A 23,869-nucleotide genomic window follows, 5' to 3' on the forward strand; every position below is an offset into this window, starting at 1 on the left:
GGTCCCAGCCGTCGCTTCACCATACTTTAAGTACTCCTTCTCATTGCTCCGTAGTACTCTGACTATGTAGATATCAGCCACCCTCCGCCTGTCCGCGAGGCGTCGAGCGGGCCTCCGGGGCCTACTTAAAAAATAAGGCTAACCTGAGCCGCGGAATCGGCATGCAGGAACAAAAAAAGACCGGGATGAGCGATGACATAAGCACAACTAGCCCTAAGCCCTAAGTCTTCTGCTTTCGGCGGTCGGCCGTCGCTGCCGTCGCCCGATCGGGACAGACGTGGGGCTTAGGGCTTTTCCACGCCCCCGTGACCTGGCGGCTATCTTCGGCTTTACCTGCCCTCGCTCTTCCCGCCGCGTCGCTTTCTTCCTCCTCCTTGCTTTCTGTCTCTCGCTCGCTCTGCCCGACCAGACCAAACATCTCGATATCCAGACAAAGACATCCGGCCACCTATATAGAGTGAGATATATCTGCAATTGAGATGTCTGCCGTGAGATCGCTGGTTCACAGGGCGTCCCTGTCGCGAGGACTGCTCTCCTCGGCCCCCGTTTGCTTGCCTGCCACATACACCTCCCGCTTCCGGCGGCGGTTCCATAGCTCCCCCGTCCCCTGGGGCATCAGGTCGCAGATTCTCAAGGATGTCGGCGAAGGTACTTTGTCCTGCTACCCCTTGTTGTGCACGGCAATGGCGAAGCTAACAGCTCTCTAGGAATCACCGAAGTCCAGGTCATACAGTGGTACGTCGAGGAAGGTGCCCGGATCGAGGAATGGAAGCCTCTATGCCAGTACCAGTCAGACAAGGCTATTGACGATGTACGTATAAGAAGAAAAGAAGAAGAAGAAGAATAGGATGGAGGTGTGGCCAATCTGGAAATGTGGAGTGCTGACGGTTGCAGATAACGTCGCGCTATGAGGGTGTCATCAAGAAACTGCACTTCCAGCCAGACGATACAATCCCTACCGGTGCTGCGCTTTGTGATATTGAGGTCGATGACGCCAAGTACCCAGATTCCGCCCCAGCTCCGGCTCCAGCTCCAGAAGCAGCAGCCCCGGCAGAGACCACCGCTGCAGACGTGGCCGCAGAGTCCTCAGCAGCAGATGTGACTCAAGTAGCAGAGACGGTTGAAGCTCCACCAAAGGGCAAATACGCTACCTTCGCAACTCCCGCAGTCCGAGGAATGCTCAAGCAACACAACATTGATATCTCACTCATCAATGGCACCGGTGCCCATGGCCGAGTCCTCAAGGAGGATGTGCAGAGGTACCTCGAGGGAGGCCAGACCCCCACCCCTGCCGCAGCTCCTTCAGCCACAGCTACAGCTCCCGCTCCAGGCCTTGACACCCCACAGGTTGAGACCACCCAGGCCCTAACCCCCATCCAGTCCCAGATGTTCAAGACCATGACCAAGTCCCTCACGATCCCCCACTTCCTCTACTCAGACGAGCTCAATATTGCTTCTCTATCCCGCGTCCGCTCCCATCTCAATTCTACCGCCCCCAAGGACGGCTCCCAGCCTAAACTCTCTTACCTCCCCTTCATCATCAAGGCGGTCTCTCTCGCCCTGAACCAGTTCCCCATTCTCAATGCGCGGGTAGACACCACCTCAAACCCTGCCAAGCCATCCCTCGTCATGCGCGCAAGCCATAACATCGGTGTTGCAATGGACACCCCCACGGGCCTACTAGTGCCCAACATCAAGAACGTCCAGGCTCGCTCTATCATCGACATTGCAGCTGAGCTTAACCGGCTTAGCGAAGTCGCCAGAGCAGGCAAACTTACACCCGCAGATCTCTCCGGAGGCACTATCACAGTCTCCAACATTGGCACCATTGGCGGAACTGTTGTTGCCCCAGTCCTTGTACCCACTGAGGTTGCTATTCTCGGCATTGGCAAGATCAGAAAGGTGCCAGTCTTCGACACTGAAGGAAATGTTGCTGCCGGCCAAATGATGAACTTCAGCTGGAGTGCAGACCACCGAGTCATCGATGGCGCTACCATGGCTAGAATGGCTGCACTTGTCAGTCGTATGGTCGAGAACCCGGATGCCATGATGCTTAACATGAGATAAATCATCCTCTGTCCTGACTGTACAAGGTGTTTTTTTTGGTTGTTCCTGTTGTTTGGCGAAAGAAATTGTACATAGACTTATATTATACCGATCTACAGATACAGGTCGGACAGCGCAAGAGATAAAGAATAAGAATAGCAATAAACAATATAGCCGAACCAGTTCAGTCTGCATATATATATTATATAGAGAAATCGAAAAGAAAAAAGAGAAAGAAAAAATGTAAGTAGCAGCAACCTCGACGCAACGTAAACACAGACTCCAGCTAAATATTTCATATCATAACGTATCCCATATCGTCATCACAAACGGCCCGTGCATTCATCTGATCTTATCTTATCATTTTATCCCACGCGAACATTACATCACGAAAAGTAAGTTTGTATCTGTGGACCATGTCAGTGCACACTTATCTCAACCAGGGTTCAGACCAAAGCCGGACAGCAACTTACCCAGTGGATGGCTGCAGCTCAACTGCGGTTTCTGCGAATACTTCCCACTCAGCTCAGCTCTTATGCTGTTTAGAAGCTGGATATAGCTTTGCTTCGGGTTCTTGCTCAACGCCTCTTGGAATGCCCAGCTCATTGCGCCCTGCGCAGAGCCGCCTTCAACAGTGTCCGCACTAATAAAGCATGTCAGACGGGATGTGTGTTAAGCAGGAGGAATGTACAAATATACGTACGATGTCTGCGTATCCTTTGAGCCGGAAAACATGATCACGTCTGCAGGCGAGGTCTTGGTTCTAAGCGTTTTCTGACGAGCCGAGTCGCCAATGGTAAGTTTCTTGAATAAGCCGATGGTGGTGTTGGCAACGCCACGGATGTCGCCGCTCTCGTAGCTTTTGAAGGCACTCAAGAGATCCAACGCTGTTTCTTTAGCGAGATTCGGCTCTTTCAGGACACCCTTGCGTGAAAGTTAGTATTGGTTTTGGGTTAAAGCTTAATAATACATACCTGTGTAGAGTATTGGAAAGGGAGATCCAGGGCAGTGCCCGAGTGGCAAGAGTCGAAGATGGCAGTAAGTCGGACTCCAGGTTGTAGCGGACGGACCCTAGGAAGAGAGCTGTCAGTTGGAGTTACGGTCTAGACTGGAGGTATACTAACATGATAGCGTGCATGTCATCGTCAACTATGTGGCCAGCAGTTTGGAAGTCGACCGGGTAAATCACTTCATCAAATCCTGTAACAGACACTTATTAAACCCTAACCTTCTCAAATTCCAGTATAAAGTAGTGTCAAACTCACCATCGTCTTCATCACCGTCTAGGTCGCGGGTACGCCCACCGTGACCTAAAGTTAACCAATCAGCATGAATACATCCAACCAGGGATCATAGCCGGATACAGCCGGGACAGGAACTGGGCAATGATTGATGGGGTACCTGAAAAGTGGAAAAACAGCGAATCATTTGGCTGTGCGCCCGAAACCAACCACTGCATGGCACGGATCATATTTGCTTTCGTTGGATGGCTCATTGGATTTGCTTGATCATCTGTAAGAATCACCATGTCCTCGCGCCGGTAGCCATAGCGCTGGTTCAAAAATGTAGACATGCGCGCAACATCATTGATACAGCCTTTCAAAGGTCTGCCCTGGCCAAAGTAGTTTATACCGACGAGAAGAGCTCTCCGTCGGCCAGAGCAGTTCGAGTATTTAAATCGGTAGGAGGATGGTGCGCCATGACCAAAGCTCTGGCTGCTCTGCGGTGGTGGTGGAGGGGTGGGACGGTTGTTCCCGCTGTTTCCGTTGCTCGCGGGGTAAGGTGATGGTGGTGCCCGCGGCGGCTCTTGGGGATAGTAGGGTGGTTGCTGGGACGGAGGACGTGGAGATGGAGGTGGTGGTTGGTTGTAGCTAGGAGTAGGAGAGGGCGCGCTGGGACAAACGGTCAGTTCAGTGGAATAGCTATCTTGACGAGGCTGAAGTTATGCTCTAGAGCAACTTACGGATATGGGTACTGGGGCTGTGGTGTGAGATTTTGAGGATATGGCGGTTGCTGGTAAGGTGGTTGCTGGTAGGGCGGCTGCTGGTAGGGCGGCTGTTGAGACGGCTGCTGGTATGGAGGTTGCTGATATGGAGGTTGTTGGTATGGTTGCTGGTATTGCGGCTGAGGAGGCTGTTGCTGGTAATAGCCGCCAGCTCCCCCGTTAAAGGGCGTAGTGTTTTGCCAGTAAGACATGAATCTGGGGTGGTCACTCGGCCAGATCCTGGACCGATTCTCTCGTCTCCTCAGCGGCCTTCTCAGGCGTAAGATGTTATTGGCGACGACGTTGCGACAAGTTCCTGTCAAGGAGCTGAATCACACTGTTTATACGAATGAAAAAAGGCGCGGGCGGGGGTCCCGTGACACGGCCGTAGGGCTGGCCGAAGAGCCGCTCTTTTCAGCCCTGACTGATATCGATTATCCCAGCAAGAGCCCCCACTTCACGGTCAAGGGAATGGAGTTGACTCATGCATCTTCGGCAAATCTGTTCCGCTGAAACCTCGTCATTCCCACCTCCTTTCTCGCGCTCTTTTTCTGCTGTTTTCTGGTATCTTCCATCCCATCGCCCGGCTGTTCACTCCCCATTCTTCACGCGCGTCTCCATCATGAGGCTGCGTCCCGTGACCGAAGCCCAAGTCATATGCCAAGAGTACCAAGCCTGCCAAGCATCCCGTGCCGTCGGTAACTAACTCGAAAACGGAGAAAGTGCGTCATCTTAGTCAGCAGGGGTTCGTGCCTGGGCCCTTTCCTTTTCTGGACCAACTCGGCTAAAGATAGAAACCGGGACTTCTGAGCCGCGGAAACATCTCCAGCTCCTTTTGATTTGGACGAGTGCTAGATATCGTCAGCACCGCCGAAGAGGTGCTGGCCGAAGATACAGATAGTGTCTTGCTCGCGCCATCTTCCGCCCACAAAAACAGCCTTGCCTCTCCATTCGTGCACTCCCCGCTTGACCATCCCCGTCTTCTCCATCACCCGCAAGCTCGGCCAGTTCTCGTGGTTTACAATCGCTCTGACGTAAAGCTTCGTGAACGGCAGCCAAAAGGATCGGGCTCGTCGGCATCTTTCAAACACTGCGTTGATCGACTCGGTTGCGTACCCTTTACCCCATCCGGCCGGGAGATACGAATAGGCAACCTCTACGGTCAGAGTCGTTGCTGCTTCGGTTGCTGGTATGGTAAGACTCTCTGGCAGCGGGAGGCTGGTGGAATCGAGTGGGCAGATCGTGACAATGCCGATGAACTCGGAGGGCTCGTCATCGATTCGATGAACAGTGTAGACGGCTCGGTAGCTCCCACTTGCTTCTTCATCTGCCGGCAGGTAATTGCTGATGAGTGCTTCGGTTTTTTCTACTGAGTCTGATGTTCCCCCGAGCCTAGATGGAATCAGTATCAATTACACACAAATCAGGTTGCAGGCAGTGCTTATGTACATCCAGAACATCGACTTCTCGTTGCTGTGGAGTCGGTGAAGCCATTCGAACTCTGGGCTCTCCCTCTCGGCTTTTGTCAGCCGGATCAGCTTCAACCGTGGTGTGGTTATGATGGGATCCATCGTCGTCAGTTTTCTCAACTTTCCTTGAGCGAAGATATTGAGGTCTCGGAGTGGATCAGGCCACTGCTTTCGAGCCCAACACTTTTGGTGATTAGTCAAACCCGGCAACCATACGCTCGGCGGGTCCCCATTCACCGGTTAACCCGAAAGTAGTCACAATATGCTGGTATTTATTTTATGATAAAAACATGTATGTTTATCTGCATGTTAATATCCGAAAGAAATACAGAATCATCAGCAGGAGCGAAAAGCTGGACAGGATACTAGTTATTTATATATAACATTAGTATCGTCATCAACAATTCTCCAGATTCCATCGGAGGTATTCGTGATCCTACCTAGGGAGAATTGTTGTCGGCATAGCCTGGAAAATGGTCAGCCTCGTTAAACACAGAATTCTCTTCCATGTTAGACTGTCTCCAAAGTTCAGTGTCATCTGAAAGCCCAAATTATTGACAAGCTTGGCTCAACAAGAACTCATGCGGGCCGCCAGGGCCCCCCCACGGCTCAGCCCCTGGCTGCCAGGAGATCCAAGGATTGTTGTTTCATGCAAGGAGGTATGAAAACCTAATAACCTGTCTCCTGGCGATCTGTGGTTATTTTATCCACGTCTGTATTCCGTGACTACAAGGCTACGGGGTACTTCAGCGTCTCAAGCGCATCAATCACCTCTACGGGTGTGGGTAACAGCCTGGACAGGTGGATGCTTGTGCTTTTATCCGGTCAATCTCTGAATCACTACATTGTGTGGGGCATTTAGCATCTGGAGCTTGTTGATTAATCCTGCATGATGGATCCGTTAGTTAACGCTTCCAAAAACTACATGCCGAGTTCTACTCATCATCGTAGCTCAGCTATAAAACATGTCTTGCCAATACTAGGACAAGAAAATCGAGGGTGTCTCGAAACACTCGGCTGTCTTGACAGGCTTGTATAGTCCCGAAAAGGGTAAGTAGTTCACCATCCAAATCCAACAATGATGAACCCTCCTTGCTACTAAAGGTCTTGCATTGGTGAGCCAGAGTCAAGCCATATGTCCATACCGGATACAATGATTGACTGTTCCGTTCTTATTTGACTTTACCTTCGTTAGATATTTAGTCATATTTGTTTTGTTTAAAGAATGCCCATCCTCATAATGTACCGTACATACTGTCTGCTACTGCATGCTGCACCCGCTTCTCACCCGGGTTGGATGTTAAGAGAATTAATTGACGTATCAAATAGGAACGCCGCCCAAACTGGCCCGCCTCAAGAATATCAAGGAAACTTATTTGGGTGGATGACGATGACATAGCTCGTAAATGTGATAGGATTCTCAAAAGCATCATTATCACCCACTGTTCTTGACAAATTCCTGCTATAAAATATGTACTAAGCAAGGAAACGCCCCAGAAACACGGCAGAGAATTTCAAAAAGCGCTATATGCATGTCTCTCGTTCTAAACCGAGACTGCAATGCACTTTCACGGGGTTGTCTGGTATTTTTGCCAGGAGATAACCGTTGAAAGTATCCTCCGCAATGGAAACGGGTAGTAACAGCAACAGCAGTAGCAGAAGCAGCGTACATGTGTTCACTTTGGTATTTTCACTGCATCACTGCAACAATTGCGGTCCGCAGGACAAGAGTCATACCCCCATTTTTTGGACCCCAGCGAGAAGACAGGGTGAGTGCTGGTATCCAACATATGGCCAGCAAATGGAAAAATACCCGGCTTAACACTAACTAGAGCAAGGCTGTGATGTAGAGCAACCAGGATATTTTGCATGTGTAAAGACGGTAACGAATTTGCTGATTTCATATGGCCCTAGACTTGGGGGCAAATCAGTTGCGCCCTTTAATGGTTCAAAATACATCGCAGGTACATATCACAGCAAGAATATGTAGTATGAATAGTGGCTCACGGCCCCGCCAAAAATGCACATTCGGTTATTTGGTCTCATGACTGTCACTGAATCCTCCATCATGGAGGACGGTCAGATACGTAGACAGTAAAAAGCAAAGGACGGAGAAAGGAAGGGAGAAGCAAAGGAAAAGCAATAGGGATGAAGGGAGGGGGAGGGGGTAGAGTAAAGGTCTAGAACAAGAGGATATAACAATCTTAAATAGTTGCAGGATAGCATACTCCGTACGCAGTACTCCGTACAATGAAAAGGGTTAAGGCAGAAAAAAAAAATAAAAAAAAAAATAGTAATTCATTATTCAAATGGGTGATAATTGGGTAGTTCTCACTAGTCCAAATCTCTGCCTCCCAGCCGGTGCGCCGATCGCTTGAAATCCGATATGTGAATAAGCAAAAAACTATGAAAAGGAAAGTGAGGATGGGGGAACCGGGAAAAGGCGGGAGGATTAAAATCGATAGGTCCGATGAGATCGCTTGCATCAAAAAGACGAGAAAAAGAAAAGGGAACCGGAGAGAAAATAAAGAAATAACGGTTCTGCCTGCATGGCGCCGTGTGGCTGACATCTAGAGGTGCTTATTGTTCTGGATAGTTCTGTTTGGGGGTTCTTCGCAAAGTGTTGTTTGGTTATTCCGCATACTCGTCCAATTTCTGTAAGACGATTGAGTTGACCCGTCTCTGTACCTCGGCAGGCGAGGCGGCGCAATCTACCGAGAGCGTATCCCATTCGGAATCAGGCTCCTCCAGCATTTCAAATTGAGAATGAACCATGGTAGATTTCATGTAGTGACCTTTGCGTTGCCTGACTCGCTGGAGCAACACCTCTTCGGGAGCACGAAGGTAAATGAAATGGATTTTTATTGTGGGATGGCCATAGGCGGCGACACGGATGACGTCGCGATATTTATGTTTAAGCGCAGAACAGGTTGCAACAACGCCAGGCGGGCAAGTCCGGGGATATGAACCCGAAGAGGAAGATGGAGTAGTCAAAGCGCTAATCGCAGCTTCACGAAGCTGAATCAACCAGTCCCATCTGTCTGCATCATCCAGAGGGATGCTATTGGTCATTTTCTCCTTGTTGGACTTGGAATGGTACTACGTAAACCGTTAGAATATTGATTTCCCTGCCTTAAGTAAGTGTCCAGGGATCAGCTAATTGAGTACATACATCATCGCCTTCAATGTATGGGATATGAAGCTCCTTCGCCAGGCCTTGAGCTACGGTAGTCTTCCCGCAGCCTGCCGGCCCCGTGACTATCCAGATATGTTGTGGCTTCATAGCATGAGGATTTTGTTGAGTTCTTGCCGTGTATGATGCAGCACTGGAAGATAGAGACGAGGATGAAGTTGTGGCTGAGGAATACCGGTGGGAAAAATTGCGACTGTTGTTCTGTAGTGGCAGCGGTGACCTAGTAGCCGGCATATAAGGGCCAGTGGAAGGCTGTTCCGTGGATAGCATGATGCTTAAATTTCTGAGCCACGAAATCAGCTTGCTTTAGCCGGTTTGCTTTTAGGTAGCAGTGAAGCTGTGATGGGCCTCAGAACGGCTTGATAATGTTTGTACCGGACAAACAAGATATAGAAAGATATCGTAGCACACTGCACGGATTCTTTGTCAACAACGAGTTTGGCAAAAGCACAGAAATCCGATCAAGATAGTATCTGGATCACAACAAAGGGAGTAGCTATAGCTAGTAGTTAACATGAGATTAAAAGGATAGTTAGGGAGCTTCTGGAGAGGACGAGGAAGTACGAAAAATAAACAGCGGGCGAACGGTTGGTTTTAAGCTCTGAAATCTCTTGAGCCATCCCACGCCGGACGAAACCCAGCTCAACAAAGCCATGAGACAATCCGTCCAGAACTTCTGGTTGCTGTCTTATTGCAAATCTTAATTCACGCGCAGTCCAATCATGAGACATCGGCAATGGGTGGACAGAGGCCGCGGTGGATGCCAGTGGGGGGAACGTAAAAGCCGGGGATAAAGGGAGGCAGAGAGAACGGGATGACAAAACAAGCAGACAGGGCTAACCCACAGTCACGGTTCTGGGCCGGAGCTGGCCCGATCTCCAAGGATGCAAGGCCGGCGCATGAATGCATTTTGAGGATGGCGCCTGGAGGCTGCTGCATTGGTTGGTGTTGGTTTTTGTTGTTGGTGATGAGAATATTGAGGAATCAGGACCGGAGGGCCTTGATCGTCCAAGCCTCGGAGGAAGGATGGCATGCAAACAGACCCGCGGGATGGAGTTGGCGCCGCGGCCATGACCACTAGGCGTGGTGATAGGTGTACCTCTTTCCAAGCAACGGGGATGATGGAGATGAGATATGATGTGTGAAAGTCAACCAGCGGCCGTCGTGCCGGGATGCCCCTGTTATCCTTGTCCCCTTCCCTCGGACGAGCAAGCCAGGCTCGAAGACTTCGTCTACACAGGGGAGAAAAAAGCAGTTCAGCTTGGTGCATCCATAGCGAGTTGGCGCAGTGCGAAGAGACGGTGAGCGACTTGCACTATTGTCATTTACCAGGCCGAAAAGAGTCAAATCGCAACGGCCTGCGTGGAGACTGGAGGTCAGAACGCCAGTCGTTGGTCCCATGCACTATGAGGTCAGTGTTGCGGCTGCGTAGAGGATAGTTAGACGTACTCCATACGGAGCATTATGATAGCTCTGTCAATAATGCATCTGCGCCTCTTGGAAGGTGACCAGCTACTCTGTATACGAACCAGAACGAGTCTGTCACATAACGAGCTGATCGTACGGAGTACTTGGTACGGTGCTCTGCACTTATACTCGGGACTCTATCCACATTCGGCGGAGCTGGCCACTTCGCGAGATGTTGGTTCACACGAAAACCTCTAGTCGAGATCATAATCTCAGCCGCCTCAGGGCATCAATTGAACGGCGACAAGGTCCAATCTGGTAACTTGATCCTGTCTGCCACGTTGCCTCGCTGCACGATTGCCACAAAGGACAGAGCCACAATCCTTTACGGTCGTTTCGACATCTTGTTCCCTCAAAGCACTTTACTGGGAGCGGGGGGAATGGCTGTGTATCCTCTTGTTGACACCCCCCTGCCTTCATTTTGCGGTTGTGATCACAAAACGATCCCATTGATGGAAACCTGTCGGAGATTTGCTTTTTCAAGTCGAATTACATATTAAGCATGGATACGTACAGGGATTTTGGCCCTCTCCCTTGCTGTTGACGTTGCCAGGCAGCAAGTTGTATTCATACCTACGACAACGAGGTTGCATATTGGGCTAGTTCGATGCTTGCTCGACATATCCTATATAGGCCTTGTGCGTTTCGTACAGGATGATGGGTAAGGACTATAATTAGTTATTCGCTCACTCGAGCGGATGGCTGCCCGGTTCCCGAAAGGATATTTCGACATTGATTCTCCCTACAAAAAGACGTTAGCATGGATGTTCTGATTCATTCATTCCCGAGGCCAGGATTGGGAGGTTATACGGTTCAGGGACGTCAAATGGGTGGTGGTTCCCTCGCTTACTGAGATTACACCCTTTCTAGGGCCTCGTATCTTCCATTATCGCGAGCTGACCTTTTACGTATTCTCCGTATAAGAAACACCGATTCAAACTCCGGTTTCAAGTTCCCAGCTCTCCCGTTTCCGCACGGATGTCGAACATCGCTTCCGCTACCGTCTTTTGGCGCTTATGATGTTTAGTTATGAACCCTGAAGAAGTATGGAGTATATTAACTATATGTGTATCGAGTACTCCGTACTCCGCACTGCGTACGGAGTAGTCAAGGTAGAGAGAAGGGGCCATGAAAACATGGAATCCGGCCAATTCCTGGCCACCCCCAGATTCCCAAGGTTAGTGGATGCGGATACGGAAGCGGATAAGGGGTAGCAGCATGAACTATCGCATCTGATCACCTCATCCTGCATCCTGTTAGCTGCCAATCGAGTCTCTAGCGTTGGTGATGAGCACCGCTGAGCTAACTAGTAATCTTCCTATAGAACGCCGGTGGTACCTCGCGAGGTTATAGGTAAAAAAGAAAGCAGGATTCAAAGCCCGGCCTTCACGAGCAGCAAATACCTTATCACACCGACAAACCACCTTCGCTCTGTCTTTCTAGCGAAGGAATGAAGATACAAGTTGTCTTTTTTGTCGACGTTGGCCTTTGTTGACGTTGAAGTAGAAAAAGATTTAGAGGAAAAAGCCAAATAAAGGAGAAAAAAAGGATGGGTATTGATTATATAAGCACGGGTCTTACATCAACCACCCGAAATGTAGCCAAAGAAGCCCCAGGCAACACCATGAATACAGCTCTGGAAGAGCAACAGAACAGCTGGGAATAACACAACTGGCGCTCGTGTTGGTTGATTAAGTCTTCTGATTAACGTATCTCTGGCGATTTGCGACCAGGATGTCCTCTTTCTTTTTCTCCACACCCGTCGATATCGACATCTTGCTAGAAGACGGCGATGAGCGGGAAACGGTCGACATCAAGCTCGAGAAGAACCGGCGGGAGAAGGCTCCGTTGTACCTTGACGGGGAGTCAGTGAAGGGTGCTGTCACAGTCAGGCCAAAGGATGGCAAACGACTGGAGCATACAGGCATCAAGGTGCAGTTCATCGGCATGATTGGTACGTCTATACAGTTCCGGCTCATCCATCCCCCCCTCAAGCCTTCCCCTTGCCCAAAGAAGGATAATAAAGTAAAATGTACGCACACCTGCTGATGATGGCCTTGTATATGCGCAGAGATGTTCTATGATCGTGGCAATCACTACGAATTCCTCTCCCTGGGCCAAGAACTGGCTGCTCCTGGCGAACTACAGCACCCGCAGACATTCCCATTCAACTTCAAAAATGTCGAGAAGCAGTACGAGTCTTACAACGGAATCAACGTCAAGCTGCGGTATTTTGTCAGAGTAACGGTCTCCCGTCGGATTGCGGATGTTGTGCGCGAGAAGGACATCTGGGTATATTCGTACAGATTGCCGCCGGAGTCCAACAATCCAATTAAAATGGACGTCGGGATTGAGGACTGTCTGCATATTGAATTTGAGTATTCGAAGTCAAAATATCACTTGAGGGACGTGATAGTGGGAAGAATATACTTTTTGCTCGTTCGGTTGAAAATTAAGCACATGGAGTTGTCTATTATAAGACGAGAGACTACAGGATCCCCGCCGAATCAGTATAACGAAAGCGAGACGCTGGTAAGATTTGAGGTATGTGATCCCTTTATTCATATTTCTATACTCTATACAGCGGTTTTGTTGACTATTTCTTGGCTCAGATTATGGATGGTTCTCCATCAAGAGGTATGTTTAAGCAGGAACACCTTAATTCTTTACCTCGCCAGCTTTACTGACACTGCATTAGGCGAAACCATACCCATCAGATTATTCCTAGGTGGATTTGATCTAACTCCCACCTTCCGAGATGTGAACAAGAAATACTCGACAAGGTATTATCTCAGCCTTGTATTAATCGACGAAGGTAGGCATTTCGCTCTCTGTGCCGCGATTCTATTTCACCGCGCGGCCACTCGAGTTGTCCCACTAATGTACTATTCTGACCATGGTTAGACGCCCGTCGATATTTTAAACAATCGGAGATTGTCCTCTTCCGTCAATCTCCAGAAATGGCGGCTGCTGCACAGCTTGAAAACCAACCGCATGATGGACAACATGCAGTGCCCCCACCGGAGCGCAAACAAGCCGTACGTCATAGCGAGGATGAGGAAGACGGCCTGCAAAGCTCGCACCATGCATCGCCCCCATCCCAACTTGCACCTGAACCTGCATCTGCACCTGCATCCACTATGCCGACATAGCTCAAACTGGTGTTTCCCCGAATCTGATCCTATTTCTTCCCGTTTTTCTCCTTTTCTCGCCTCCGCGCAAACATATGAAATAAAAGGAGGTGATGGCGTCCGGAGCTCTAACGAACTTGTTTTCTTATAATTTTCCTTTTATCCGGAGAATATGTAATTCTTTTTTATTGTTGTTAATTTTCACTCATTGCGGCTGGACCATGTTCCAGCATGATTTCAACCTAACCCCCACGTTACGTACTTGTGATATCGACTGCCCAGTTTCAGCCAAACAACAAACATAAATTGGTATCATAATGCCGATCAAGGGTGATTCAAACAAAGAATGATTATCTACGATGTACTTATCCAACAAACAACCATGGCATTGGAAAAAGGAGACACCGCTCTTCTAATTTCCCAGTGAGCAGGCCAGTCACTACCCCTGTATGCCCTCTAAGACTTTTGTCAGCGCATCCAGAACTTGACGATCTTTGGATTCTTTGCCGGCAACTGTTATTGCACGGATAACAAGGGGATACATCCACCCAAGATGTTTTTTGAACCTTGCTGTTGTGGAGCTACCGCTTTCCTCCTCATCCTCCTCGTCGTCGTCTGGGGAGTCGTTTGGCCCCCCTATAGGAACGCTAGGACCAGCTGCTGGGATGGCAGTTGGCTCACTCTTCAAATCAACCAATCGGGTTAGGAGGTACATCAATTCCTTCCTTGAAATTATGGGTTGTGGCATAAGCCCCAGAAGTGGTTGGTCGGCGATATATGATTTCAAGGGCAAGGCACAGCGTAAGATAAGGTACGGTGACACAGATTTTGCAAGGTATATATACGGTGTCACAAAATTTGGCGATGAAGCTTGGCTCTCTCCTGCGGCCCGTTTGCGAACAGACGCAAGGTCAAATAGCGTATCAACTAGCACATATGATAGTTTGCTCCGCATCGTTGGCTGTGGGCCATGAGTGCGGCCGCGTCGGACCTTATATAGATCGCGGAGAGGTTCCTTTTGTGCCGAGTTATCGGGCAGATCCAATCGCTGTGGTGGATAGACATGTGAAGAATTAAACAGAACAAAGGCAAAGTCTCTCCGGATCTTCGGAGAGACGAATGATGAGCCAAGGGCTGGGATTATCATGCCACGGAGTCGTTCAAAGGCAGCAATATCGAATTGCTCGTCAGATAACAAGGTTGATGGTGTTAGGTTTAGATTTGTGTATTCTCCGCAAGAGACAACTGCTTTTACGACCTCAACTACCGATGCCCAAAAGCGCTCTGTAATAGTACGGTCACAAGTCGAATATTGGGCCTCAACGTATCCAACAGCAATTTCTATGAGGTCTAGAGAAGCCGTCGTTGCCGTCTGCCATAGCGGTGGACTGCCATCCTTGCCTAGCCACTTGTACTTGCCAAATATTGGAGACGTCAGTCGTTCAAGGGTGTTGCTCAGCACACCATCCGGCAGGACATTAGGTTTCAATCCATTTTCGCCTATATACCAGCTTAAAAGCTTCATTGAGGATTTGGATAGCGCAACAAAGGTTGGTTTGGCTCGGTCAGCTTGTGGTGTCCAATTGACCATGGGCAGTTGAAAAAAAGTGGAAAGGCTATCCATGATTGCCGACTGTGAGTTGGGTTTATCAGCACAAAGGGTCCTAAAACACTCTAGTATCTGAGTCTGTAACTCGGAGGGTGTCTCGATATCCGGAGAGTATTTGGAATGGATCGATTGTTCAACCGCTAATTGGGTATTCTGTAAGGCATCGAGTATCTGCTGTTCACCCAAGTGATTATTAAGTAGCCTGTAGAGCTGCCTGTAGGCTTTGAAGTAAGCCAGCAGCCCACTCTGGTTCGAATGCTCATAGTCCGGCTTCACATCTTTGGAAACTATATTACCATTCGCCCAAACATCCCAGGCCTGTTGAACCAAGTTGATACCAATATCTTCGGGTGTTTGTATACAGGAGAGTATTTGGGACAAACTCGAGAAAATGGCCTCCTTAAGATCCAGCGAATCTAGCTTGATAAGTGGTTCATAGAAAAGGAGCAACCTTGTCCAAGATTTATGAAAATCCTCGCTCCTGATAATTGTAGTAAAATAGGTAGCGATAAGATTTGATAGACCTTTGCTCAATAACACTGAAGTATCCACCCAGGGCTTCAGCTCTTCGGGATTCTCCGGCGAAGATCCCATAGATTTAGCAGTCTTAGCTTGGACAGCCTCTGCCATAACAAAAAGTATCTTGTTTAAGCACAGGTGCCATATAGCGGGGGATAACTGTTCACTTGAATTATCCAATATTCGAAGCATTGTTTGGATCGCACTGTTTCGTACTTCAGTGCGGGTATCGACTGTGAGATCAACCATCCTCAGAAGCAAGAGTAACCACAGCGCGCTTGTTGACGAAGAGTTATATGGGCTTTGGGCAATCTCTACAATCTGCGCTTCACTGGTCGAAACAGTAATCTCATCTTCACAAGAGAATCGATCGATCTGAACTCGAAGGAAGTCCGATATATTCCAGAATGACGTCGTGGCTGTTAGTGAGATATTAAAATCTTCCTTTTGAGATGCAAAGCTGTAGAAACATTCTACAAGCTCAAGTAGACATGAAGCTGGAAGTAGTGATAAGAAGTCCGATGCTATGAGTTGCAGGGAGTCGAACGCAGTTCGTAGGAGTTTTTGAGACTTTATTTTTGCCAATTTCGGGTTGTTGGGTGTTGGCTGGATTGGTCTTTGGTTCTCATCGGTCTCCGTAAGAGATTGTATTTCATTGTCAAATACGCTTGATATTAACTCAAATACCAAATTCCATCCTGCAACGACTGATTGACCGGAACCCTCCAGAATAGACTTCAAGGTTTCGAGAGCAAATTCATGGACTTCTAGGTCCACCGCACGGGATGAAGAGCTTGACCGCCTCCCATGGAATGGAATGGATGATTGCGACTTCAAAGCGTGTAATCCACGAAGCTGAACACTATTCCTTGACTCTTCTTCAGTAGATTCTGTGAGTTTGATGGTATTTGAGATCACCGTATTAGTCACGTCGCTGGCCTTGAGGCGTAGTGCGGAGCTAATCTGATCGTTCTGGATCGTTTTCAAAAGATTCTTGACCAGAAGCTCCCATATACCTTCGTCCTTTGAGAGAGAAAGCCGTTCTATATTTGCTTTGGCAACGGCATGTGTCTTCTCTAGCACAAACTTCAACTCATCCTCGCGCACCCTGTTGCGCCCTAGTGCCACAGACAAGCTGCGTTTATTTTGGTGAATTCTTCCCCCATTTTGTCCTTGCGTGAGAAGAGGCGAGGATTGTTTCTGACTAGAAGGAGTTTCTGAGTCCTTCATAAAGCTTTCAGGCAAGCTCAACAAAGTCATGAGAAAGGTTTTGAATGCAGAGTTTGTATAATCGCCTGTGCTTTCGCAAAGTTTATTGGTTACTGCCTGTACAGCCATGATTTCAGGCCCAAGATTGGATTTTGGGGTATCGGAGTTCAAGTTCTTGGCCTCTAGGGCCGGGTCCGTTGGCATTGATACGAAGGTCGAACTTGTTGCGTTGATGACTAGTTCTGCATTTTGGAGAGTCTCAAGAATGATGGACCAAGCATCGCGGTCCAAAGTTGGCCCAAGAGCGATACCTAAGTTTAAGAGTGCTCGTAGGCATAGTAGATTCCTGGTGTTGAGCATATGAATAGGGCTATCGACAGGCGAGTTAGTGGCCTCTGAAACACTTGGTCGTTGGTTGGTATTATCGATAACAGGCGAGTTAAGAGTGCTACCATCAGGATTGGGCCCTGGGAGATCCGTAGGTACTGCTGCTTTCCCAAGGGTCGTCAGGAACGCATCCCGGGGAGTTGCAAGCCTCAACAGACCGGCAACATGAGCCAGCTTTTGGAATGCTCGGACCAGGGAGTGGTAAAATTCTCCATCTAGCGCTGCGTATAAGAAAGTAGACGAAGTGGCCAGTATCGCTGGCCAGCAGACCTCGATGATACCAGCAGTTGCTTGAATATCAGAAATTTGAGGATGGGAGTTTAACTCAAGAGGATTTGGAGGAATGGATGATCTTCCCGTCGGCTCTTTGCGACCAGCGTCCTGCTGGTTGGAATTGCGCTCCTTGTCTGAACTTGAGGTATTGCGTTTCCGCTTGCTCTTCGATTCAGCAACAGCCAGCGGGATGATGAACTTCGCCATGCTTTCGGAGAACGCTGCTATGCAGTTGAGTACTAGACTGTATATATATGTATCTGGAGGTGAAGGAGAGTCGACTTTGTCGAGCGTTTCAATATATGGCACTCGAAGGAGGCTCCACTGAGTGCTAATGCCACACATCTCTGACTTATTCGACGGGCTCCCGATTATGCCACTCACTCCAACTGACTCAAGGGTGACCTGATCTTCCATCGTGTCTTTGCCTGTTTGTGGTGCTAATGGTATCGTGGATTGATGGCCAAGGCCGATCAGTGAAGATTTTTCAGAGGAAAGCCTCACTAGGCATGACATATGATCCTTTAGTACAGCTTTGCGACCTTCTTCCTTATCAAAGAGCGTATACATAAGTCGGATGATACCCGGTTCGGTATATAGGGACCTAAAGATCTCCATGCAAAGCACCCGCTTCCAGGGCAAAGAAGTTTCTGTGTCGATTAGATGAATCAAAAGCGAGAGGATTACCTCGCATTCAACGGTTAACAAGGATAAGTGGGCTTTCAAAATATATAGTGCTATCCTCGCAACACGGACAGTCAAGGAAAATGACTGACGTTCAGACAGGTATCTGACTGCCAAAGGTAATAGTCTATGCCGAAGGACTTGTGTATGTTCTGGGTGGTTGGCAAAAATGGAAGTGTTATTGACTAGAATGCTTTCAATCAATTCCAGTATGAAAATCTTAGAGAGCGATTTGATGTTCAAGTATGTGAGTTGTTCACCCTCGAGCAGGCGGCACAAATCTTCTAGTATCTAGGCAATTGAAAGTTAGTATATATATCTATATCACTTTCAATTGGACATAGGAATTTCAGTTACCCGAAAGGCATCGTAACTAAATGTAGAGACCTCGAGCTTCTGGCCTTCAACGGAAATAGTGGTATATGATACATCACTCCCGTTTTTACCTGCACCTTTTGAGGTTAGTTTACTTTAAATTAACACGGTGTAGCGGTTACAGGGAAAAAACTAACTATCTTCCTGAGAGACCTTCTCAAAAATAGCAATGACTAATTGCTGGAGAGTGGCAGCGGCTGTGTTCGATACTGCTGTGGTCTTGCTGTTTTGTAGAGTAGCACATATCTCTAGCGTGCTGGCAAGAAGAGCGCCAGTAAGGTTATCTGCATAGAACCGAAACAGAGACGGTAATGTTTGCAGTATTTTGAGCTGTATTTCAAGACCTATTGTAGAAGTAAGTGGTGGCCAATTTAGGACATGAGCGGGTATGAACGAACTCAGATTTGCTGTTTCATGTAACCCTTGGAGTACATCTTTTAAGCGTTCGTGAGGCAATGCACCAATAGTTACCAGCCTTTGAAGATTCGTTACCCCGATAGCAGCAAGGCGGGTTTGCCGAGTTTGGCATGCTAGAACAAATGGCCTGGCAAACTGAGGCTTTCTGGCCAAGTCTCTTGGAAGCTCAGTATAGGGTCTAAAGAACTGATAATATCACATAGGAGCAGACCAACCTGCCGCTAGCTGTGATTCAGATGTCGATGGTAGAGCTTTAAGCTCTGCGAGTGATTGTTCAGCTGCCTATTTTTAAGGGTCAACACCAGCACCACGCGTAATTCATATATGATTGAAAGAAGTAACTACGAGCATGAACAGACATTTTTGAGGTCCGAGTGCTTCCTTTTAGACTCCTGGATCAGGTTTGATAGCTCTGCCTGCAAATTGTTGGACGTCATGTCAGATATCGAATTTGGGCATAATGTACGTGGCGTCTCATCAAGCAAGGATTGCGAGTCGTAAAAATGCAAGGATTATCTGTGTAATCAAGCCATTCCCCTGTAAATATCCACCAAAGACGCCTTGATAAATAACCGGTCTCACACTGGAGCAAGTCAGCCAAAATATGCTAGATGGAATGTTGTTCGTTCGTGATACAACTTCCAATCGCATTTACATCGGGTGTCGACACGGTCACGTGAATTTCCTTAGTAATCATGACTTCTGCAGAGAGTGACTTTTGGCGAGATGCAAGTTGCGAGCCTGACGATATAAAAACAAAACTCGAAGAGCAAACCAGGAAGAAGATCAGAGAGTCTACCGTGCGCCAGCCTGATTTACTTCTGCGCACCCTCATAGAGAAGTTACCGGCGCGTAAACACATACAACATACAATACTACTGTCACCATCGCAAACATGACGGCTAAAGTCCCTCGAAACTTTCGCCTACTAGAGGAGCTGGAGAAGGGAGAGAAGGGAATGGGCCCTGGTATGCGAATTCATAACCAATATGCCGCTTCATCCGACATTTATTGCTAACTCTAACTTGAAAATAGAGGCGTGCTCGTATGGCCTAGCGGACGGTGACGATTTGATGATGACGAACTGGAACGGCACAATCCTAGGCCCGCCGCATGTCAGTGTTTCCCATCTCAAGCCATTTCCTCAACCCTCCAAGTCTTCCATTTCTAATCATGGAGGCGAATAGAGCGTACACGAGAACCGGATATACAGCGTCAACATTCATTGTGGAGATCAATACCCAGATATGCCCCCCACGATCCAGTTTGTTTCACGAGTAAACCTGCCATGTGTTGACCCAAAGACCGGCAAGGTACGGACATGACGATATATCACTTTTACGCAACTTTTTTTTCTAACTGATTAATTTCTTCAGGTTGACCCTTCTAAGCTTCCCTGCCTGGCCCAGTGGAAACGCGAGAATACCATGGAGACTGTGCTTCTTGAAATCAGAAGGTAGGAAATTAACAAATCTGACCGTACAGCTTAGGAGTTTAGCTAAAAAGCCTATGAATATTAGATACATGGCGTTACCACAACACAAGAAGCTCCCTCAGCCACAGGAAGGGACTACCTTCTAAACCCCCCTCTCCGCCACCGGATAATTACTTTGAGGTTGAGAGCACGCCCCGGTGATCATTATCTCTCTGCATCTTATACTTGCATATATAATTTAAGCGTGGTTTCATTTAGCGGAGTTTGGAACTCCAACTGTGATAGTAAACAATTCAACTGTCATCGTGAAGAAGAATATATCCATTAGGGTTATTGACATGAGGGGGAACAAAATACGCAAATACGCGATAAGATAAGAACTAACCACGTGACCGCGATAAATTTCTTTGGCTTTCGTGCTTGGTCGGAAGTTTTGCATCTCGAGTCGACGTGAAGATTCACAATAATGCAACATCACATCGCAGCCAGCCGTTCCTCGAAAGGTGGCTAGTGACCAAATATTGCGGTGTCCTGATGCCCCGATTTTTGCACCCAACACAATCTGGTGTCCACCGTTTAGCGTGTAAGCAGTCTGTTCCTGGCTTTCGAAGCTTGTGTTGATTGATCCATTATGCAGGTCTTTCTCTCTACCACGCCTTACTCTCACAATGCTCAAAGCCTTGGCTCACACGCTCGAAAGCATCGCATATCCGAGCGCTAATACAAGCTAGATTCCATCTAGATAAACGAATTGAGAGCCCTAGTCGAATTGAGAAGTCCTTGAAAGCCGGCTATGAGGTAGCTTCCCTAGCCTGTTATCCTTATCTACGCCATTACTTACCATTTGTTACCGCTCAAGGCTTTGAATTTGATGAAGTCATGCGAAAAGGGAGATGCCACAAGCATAGAACGAGTTGATTCCCTCATAGCTGGAACTGAACCTTTCCTAGAGAGGTATAAGCAGAAATGCGCCCGATTGGCCTGTGAACGCGAGGAAAAAGAGCTTGAAGATGCAAGGAAGAAGCAGAACAAACGTCGGTTCAGCGCCAAACGAGTTCTAGAATCGGTGCTGGCACGTCCTTACCCAACTGTTTCCGGTATCCGTCGTGTACCCCGGTTCGCCTGTGCGCGTGGAATTCCATTCCTCCGAATCAAGAAACCCCAACCAAAGAATCTAAGCGTTGCTATACAGATCCGACAGGATGCTCGATGGAAGAATATTTTGCGCAGGCAAGAGCTGGGTGTCGATTCGCTATTTGCAAAGGATGAAGATTTGTGGGATCAAATCACTTCGAGAACGGAGACTGATTCTTGGGATAAAGCCATCCAGCAGAATATCAACCGCGTGGTGGAGACGATTAAGAATGGAGACGAAAGGGACCTCGAACTGGCAAGGAAGATGTGGAATGTTGTCGTGGCCGAGAGACGATTGGCCGAGAAAGAGGCCCGTCAAAGGGAGAAAATGGGCCAGGCTGACGAGACAAAGACCGGCTCTTCAGAATCTACGAGGCGACCTTGATGTTGGCACTAGCTGTCTAATCATGACATTCTGAGGCAACGACGGCACCAAGAGAATATCAGCTCCTTACATCTGCTATAGAGGAAGATACAAAGGTTTATTAACAACAAATGCGAACGCTGTTAATTCATTGAAGATGCATTTGAGATATCACCACGGCCTTTTTCAAACTATCATCCGCTGCTTACTTTCTGGAGGCCAGGATGGCGTCCAACTTTGGTGACTGATCGATCCAGGCCTTGGTCTTTGGTCTCTCCATGCAACGGTCCCACCAAGCCTTGATCTGAGGTCGAGAGGTAACCACATCTCCAAAACCACGGTCAAACAGACGAGCCAAGAAGGGAAGATAATAGACATCTACAAGCGAATACTCCTCACCAGCCATGAACTTCTTACCAGAAGTCTTGAACTTAGCCTCCACGATATCGAAGTATTCTTCCAGCTTCTTCTTGTGCTCAGCAGCCGCAGCGTTGTCGGTCTCCATGCCGATCACACGCTTAATAAAGGTTTCCCAGATGATGCCGGAGACGGGGGTTTCGAAGTAAGAGATTTCGCAAGAAAGCTCCTGTTCGAAGAGGGCGAGTGAGGCGGCGGTAGCGGTAGCAGGGTTAGGGAGAAGAGGAAGGTTGAGCTTTGTGCAAAGGAAGCGGGCAATGGCGCGGGATTCGTACATCGTGACACCGTCACTGGTTACGAGAGTTGGGACCTTGCCAAAGGGGTTGCGGGCAAGGTATTCAGCAGTCTGATTGAGGTCAGTGAGTAATGCACTGGATGCTGCATTGACTATATACACAGACCTTGTGCTCTTTGGCGGACATGTCGACGTTGACATATTCAAAGTCAGTGAAGCCAGCGTCTGCGAGGGCGAGCAGGATCCGGTCTGGCGCCGTAGCAATTGGATTGGCATAGAGGGTGAACTGAGGCATCTTAACGAGAATTATCTGGTACTTGACTACTTGTGTGGTATTAGATGGATAGCTGATGGTATGGTTGATTGAATGGTTGCCTAACTGTTGTCCCTCAACGGACGGGTATTTATATAACTATAAATATTTACAGCTTCCAACCGCCCCGCACGAAGGAGCTGAGGATTACACATCAACAACGGCCAGTCGGACTAATTAATCCCACCGATCTTCGTATGGCCTTCGTATAGACATTACAGGCGAATTAGACCCCAGGGCGTGGGCCAGAGCTGAATCAAAAATGTTGCTTAACTCATGCATGTTAATTTATAATATGACACCTGTACGACCGAAAAAGGCCGGCTGCTTCAAACACCCGGCCAGCCAGAGGGCGAGGACAGCCATCAGGACGGCAGAGACGATCTCCAGTGGCCGACGGTACTTGCAGAGTGCAATGGACAGGCTGACGGCGGCGTCAGACTGGCCCCGAGCAATCATGGCGGCGCGCAGGCCTGGCAGCCCATCGAGGGACTCCGCGTTCCACGCGTTCATGTACTTGGACAGCTGTTTCTTCTCAGCCTGCTTCTCAGCCCAGTCCACAAGGGTGTCCCGGTCCTGGAGATACGGCTTCACGGCGCCTGTCTCTGCGTCTGTCCGGAGGGCCAGGAGAGGGACTCCATAGCCGCATGACGTTTGCACCTGGAGAACGTTAGGACGGAGTGACTCACTAATCGTAGAATAAATATAAAATAAAACATAAACATAGACTGTAGAGCATACTTGGAATATGTCCAGCGCAATAACGGCCCTGGCGCTAGGAATATATCTGTCTGAGACGCCCATCTTGCTGACCCAGCCCTTGAAGGCTGGGTCATCGAACTCGATCACTTTGCCGGTGCAGAAGAGCCGAAGGATGCGCGGTGACGATTCAAAGGAGCAGAACATGACTGTGATGCGGCCATTCTCACGCACATGGCTTAGAGTCTCGTTGCCTGAGCCCGTAGCATCGACATAGGCCGCCTGGTTGGGCGAGAGGATGGCGAGAGAGGTCGACGGCAGGCCCTTGGGCGAGATGTTGATGTGTTTCCCGAAGCTGGGGGCAGAGGCAACGAAGAAGACGGGCTGGTTGAGCATCCATTCCCGGTGATCGGGCTCGATGGACGGATAGAACTTGACCATGGTGTCTATCTATCGTCTATGTCTAGCTGTGTATCTGCCTATGTAGAATATGTAGAATTTGTTTAAGA

The 23,869-nt window shown here is 48.6% G+C and overlaps 10 protein-coding genes across 10 annotated transcripts; 4 read left to right on the forward strand and 6 right to left on the reverse strand.

The window, feature by feature from the left end:
* Positions 1–479: 479 nt before the first annotated feature.
* Positions 480–2,067, forward strand: ARB_00416 (2-oxo acid dehydrogenases acyltransferase, putative; the record flags this gene model as incomplete). The annotated part of the gene is made up of 3 exons (XM_003013185.1): positions 480–648; positions 708–811; positions 895–2,067. 3 exons carry the CDS (start codon positions 480–482, stop codon positions 2,065–2,067), a joined length of 1,446 nt encoding a protein of 481 aa, XP_003013231.1.
* Positions 2,068–2,481: 414 nt separating this feature from the next.
* ARB_00417 (WW domain protein) lies at positions 2,482–4,242 on the reverse strand (the record flags this gene model as incomplete). The annotated part of the gene is made up of 6 exons (XM_003013186.1): positions 2,482–2,689; positions 2,750–2,970; positions 3,021–3,117; positions 3,171–3,246; positions 3,391–3,917; positions 4,010–4,242. The coding sequence occupies 6 exons, from the start codon at positions 4,240–4,242 to the stop codon at positions 2,482–2,484; spliced, it is 1,362 nt and encodes a 453-aa protein (XP_003013232.1).
* A 639-nt stretch (positions 4,243–4,881) lies between these two features.
* ARB_00418 (uncharacterized protein) lies at positions 4,882–5,601 on the reverse strand (the record flags this gene model as incomplete). The annotated part of the gene is made up of 2 exons (XM_003013187.1): positions 4,882–5,422; positions 5,480–5,601. 2 exons carry the CDS (start codon positions 5,599–5,601, stop codon positions 4,882–4,884), a joined length of 663 nt encoding a protein of 220 aa, XP_003013233.1.
* A 2,529-nt stretch (positions 5,602–8,130) lies between these two features.
* On the reverse strand, positions 8,131–8,962 carry ARB_00419 (thermoresistant gluconokinase family protein; the record flags this gene model as incomplete). Its single annotated transcript, XM_003013188.1, has 2 exons — positions 8,131–8,598; positions 8,672–8,962. The coding sequence occupies 2 exons, from the start codon at positions 8,960–8,962 to the stop codon at positions 8,131–8,133; spliced, it is 759 nt and encodes a 252-aa protein (XP_003013234.1).
* A 2,931-nt stretch (positions 8,963–11,893) lies between these two features.
* On the forward strand, positions 11,894–12,180 carry ARB_00420 (uncharacterized protein; the record flags this gene model as incomplete). Its single annotated transcript, XM_003013189.1, has 2 exons — positions 11,894–12,113; positions 12,155–12,180. 2 exons carry the CDS (start codon positions 11,894–11,896, stop codon positions 12,178–12,180), a joined length of 246 nt encoding a protein of 81 aa, XP_003013235.1.
* A 52-nt stretch (positions 12,181–12,232) lies between these two features.
* Positions 12,233–13,311, forward strand: ARB_00421 (uncharacterized protein; the record flags this gene model as incomplete). The annotated part of the gene is made up of 2 exons (XM_003013190.1): positions 12,233–12,974; positions 13,064–13,311. The coding sequence occupies 2 exons, from the start codon at positions 12,233–12,235 to the stop codon at positions 13,309–13,311; spliced, it is 990 nt and encodes a 329-aa protein (XP_003013236.1).
* A 418-nt stretch (positions 13,312–13,729) lies between these two features.
* On the reverse strand, positions 13,730–18,875 carry ARB_00422 (endosomal peripheral membrane protein (Mon2), putative; the record flags this gene model as incomplete). Its single annotated transcript, XM_003013191.1, has 4 exons — positions 13,730–18,262; positions 18,329–18,417; positions 18,484–18,690; positions 18,818–18,875. 4 exons carry the CDS (start codon positions 18,873–18,875, stop codon positions 13,730–13,732), a joined length of 4,887 nt encoding a protein of 1,628 aa, XP_003013237.1.
* Positions 18,876–21,069: 2,194 nt separating this feature from the next.
* Positions 21,070–21,717, forward strand: ARB_00423 (DNA repair protein (Rad1), putative; the record flags this gene model as incomplete). The annotated part of the gene is made up of 1 exon (XM_003013192.1): positions 21,070–21,717. The coding sequence occupies one exon, from the start codon at positions 21,070–21,072 to the stop codon at positions 21,715–21,717; it is 648 nt and encodes a 215-aa protein (XP_003013238.1).
* A 184-nt stretch (positions 21,718–21,901) lies between these two features.
* On the reverse strand, positions 21,902–22,643 carry ARB_00424 (uncharacterized protein; the record flags this gene model as incomplete). Its single annotated transcript, XM_003013193.1, has 2 exons — positions 21,902–22,459; positions 22,515–22,643. The coding sequence occupies 2 exons, from the start codon at positions 22,641–22,643 to the stop codon at positions 21,902–21,904; spliced, it is 687 nt and encodes a 228-aa protein (XP_003013239.1).
* A 306-nt stretch (positions 22,644–22,949) lies between these two features.
* On the reverse strand, positions 22,950–23,801 carry ARB_00425 (uncharacterized protein; the record flags this gene model as incomplete). The annotated part of the gene is made up of 1 exon (XM_003013194.1): positions 22,950–23,801. The coding sequence occupies one exon, from the start codon at positions 23,799–23,801 to the stop codon at positions 22,950–22,952; it is 852 nt and encodes a 283-aa protein (XP_003013240.1).
* Between the last annotated feature and the right edge of the window lie 68 nt (positions 23,802–23,869).

The sequence above is a fragment of the Trichophyton benhamiae genome, assembly GCF_000151125.1.
Source record: "Trichophyton benhamiae CBS 112371 chromosome Unknown contig01356.0, whole genome shotgun sequence".
Classification (NCBI taxonomy): domain Eukaryota; kingdom Fungi; phylum Ascomycota; class Eurotiomycetes; order Onygenales; family Arthrodermataceae; genus Trichophyton; species Trichophyton benhamiae.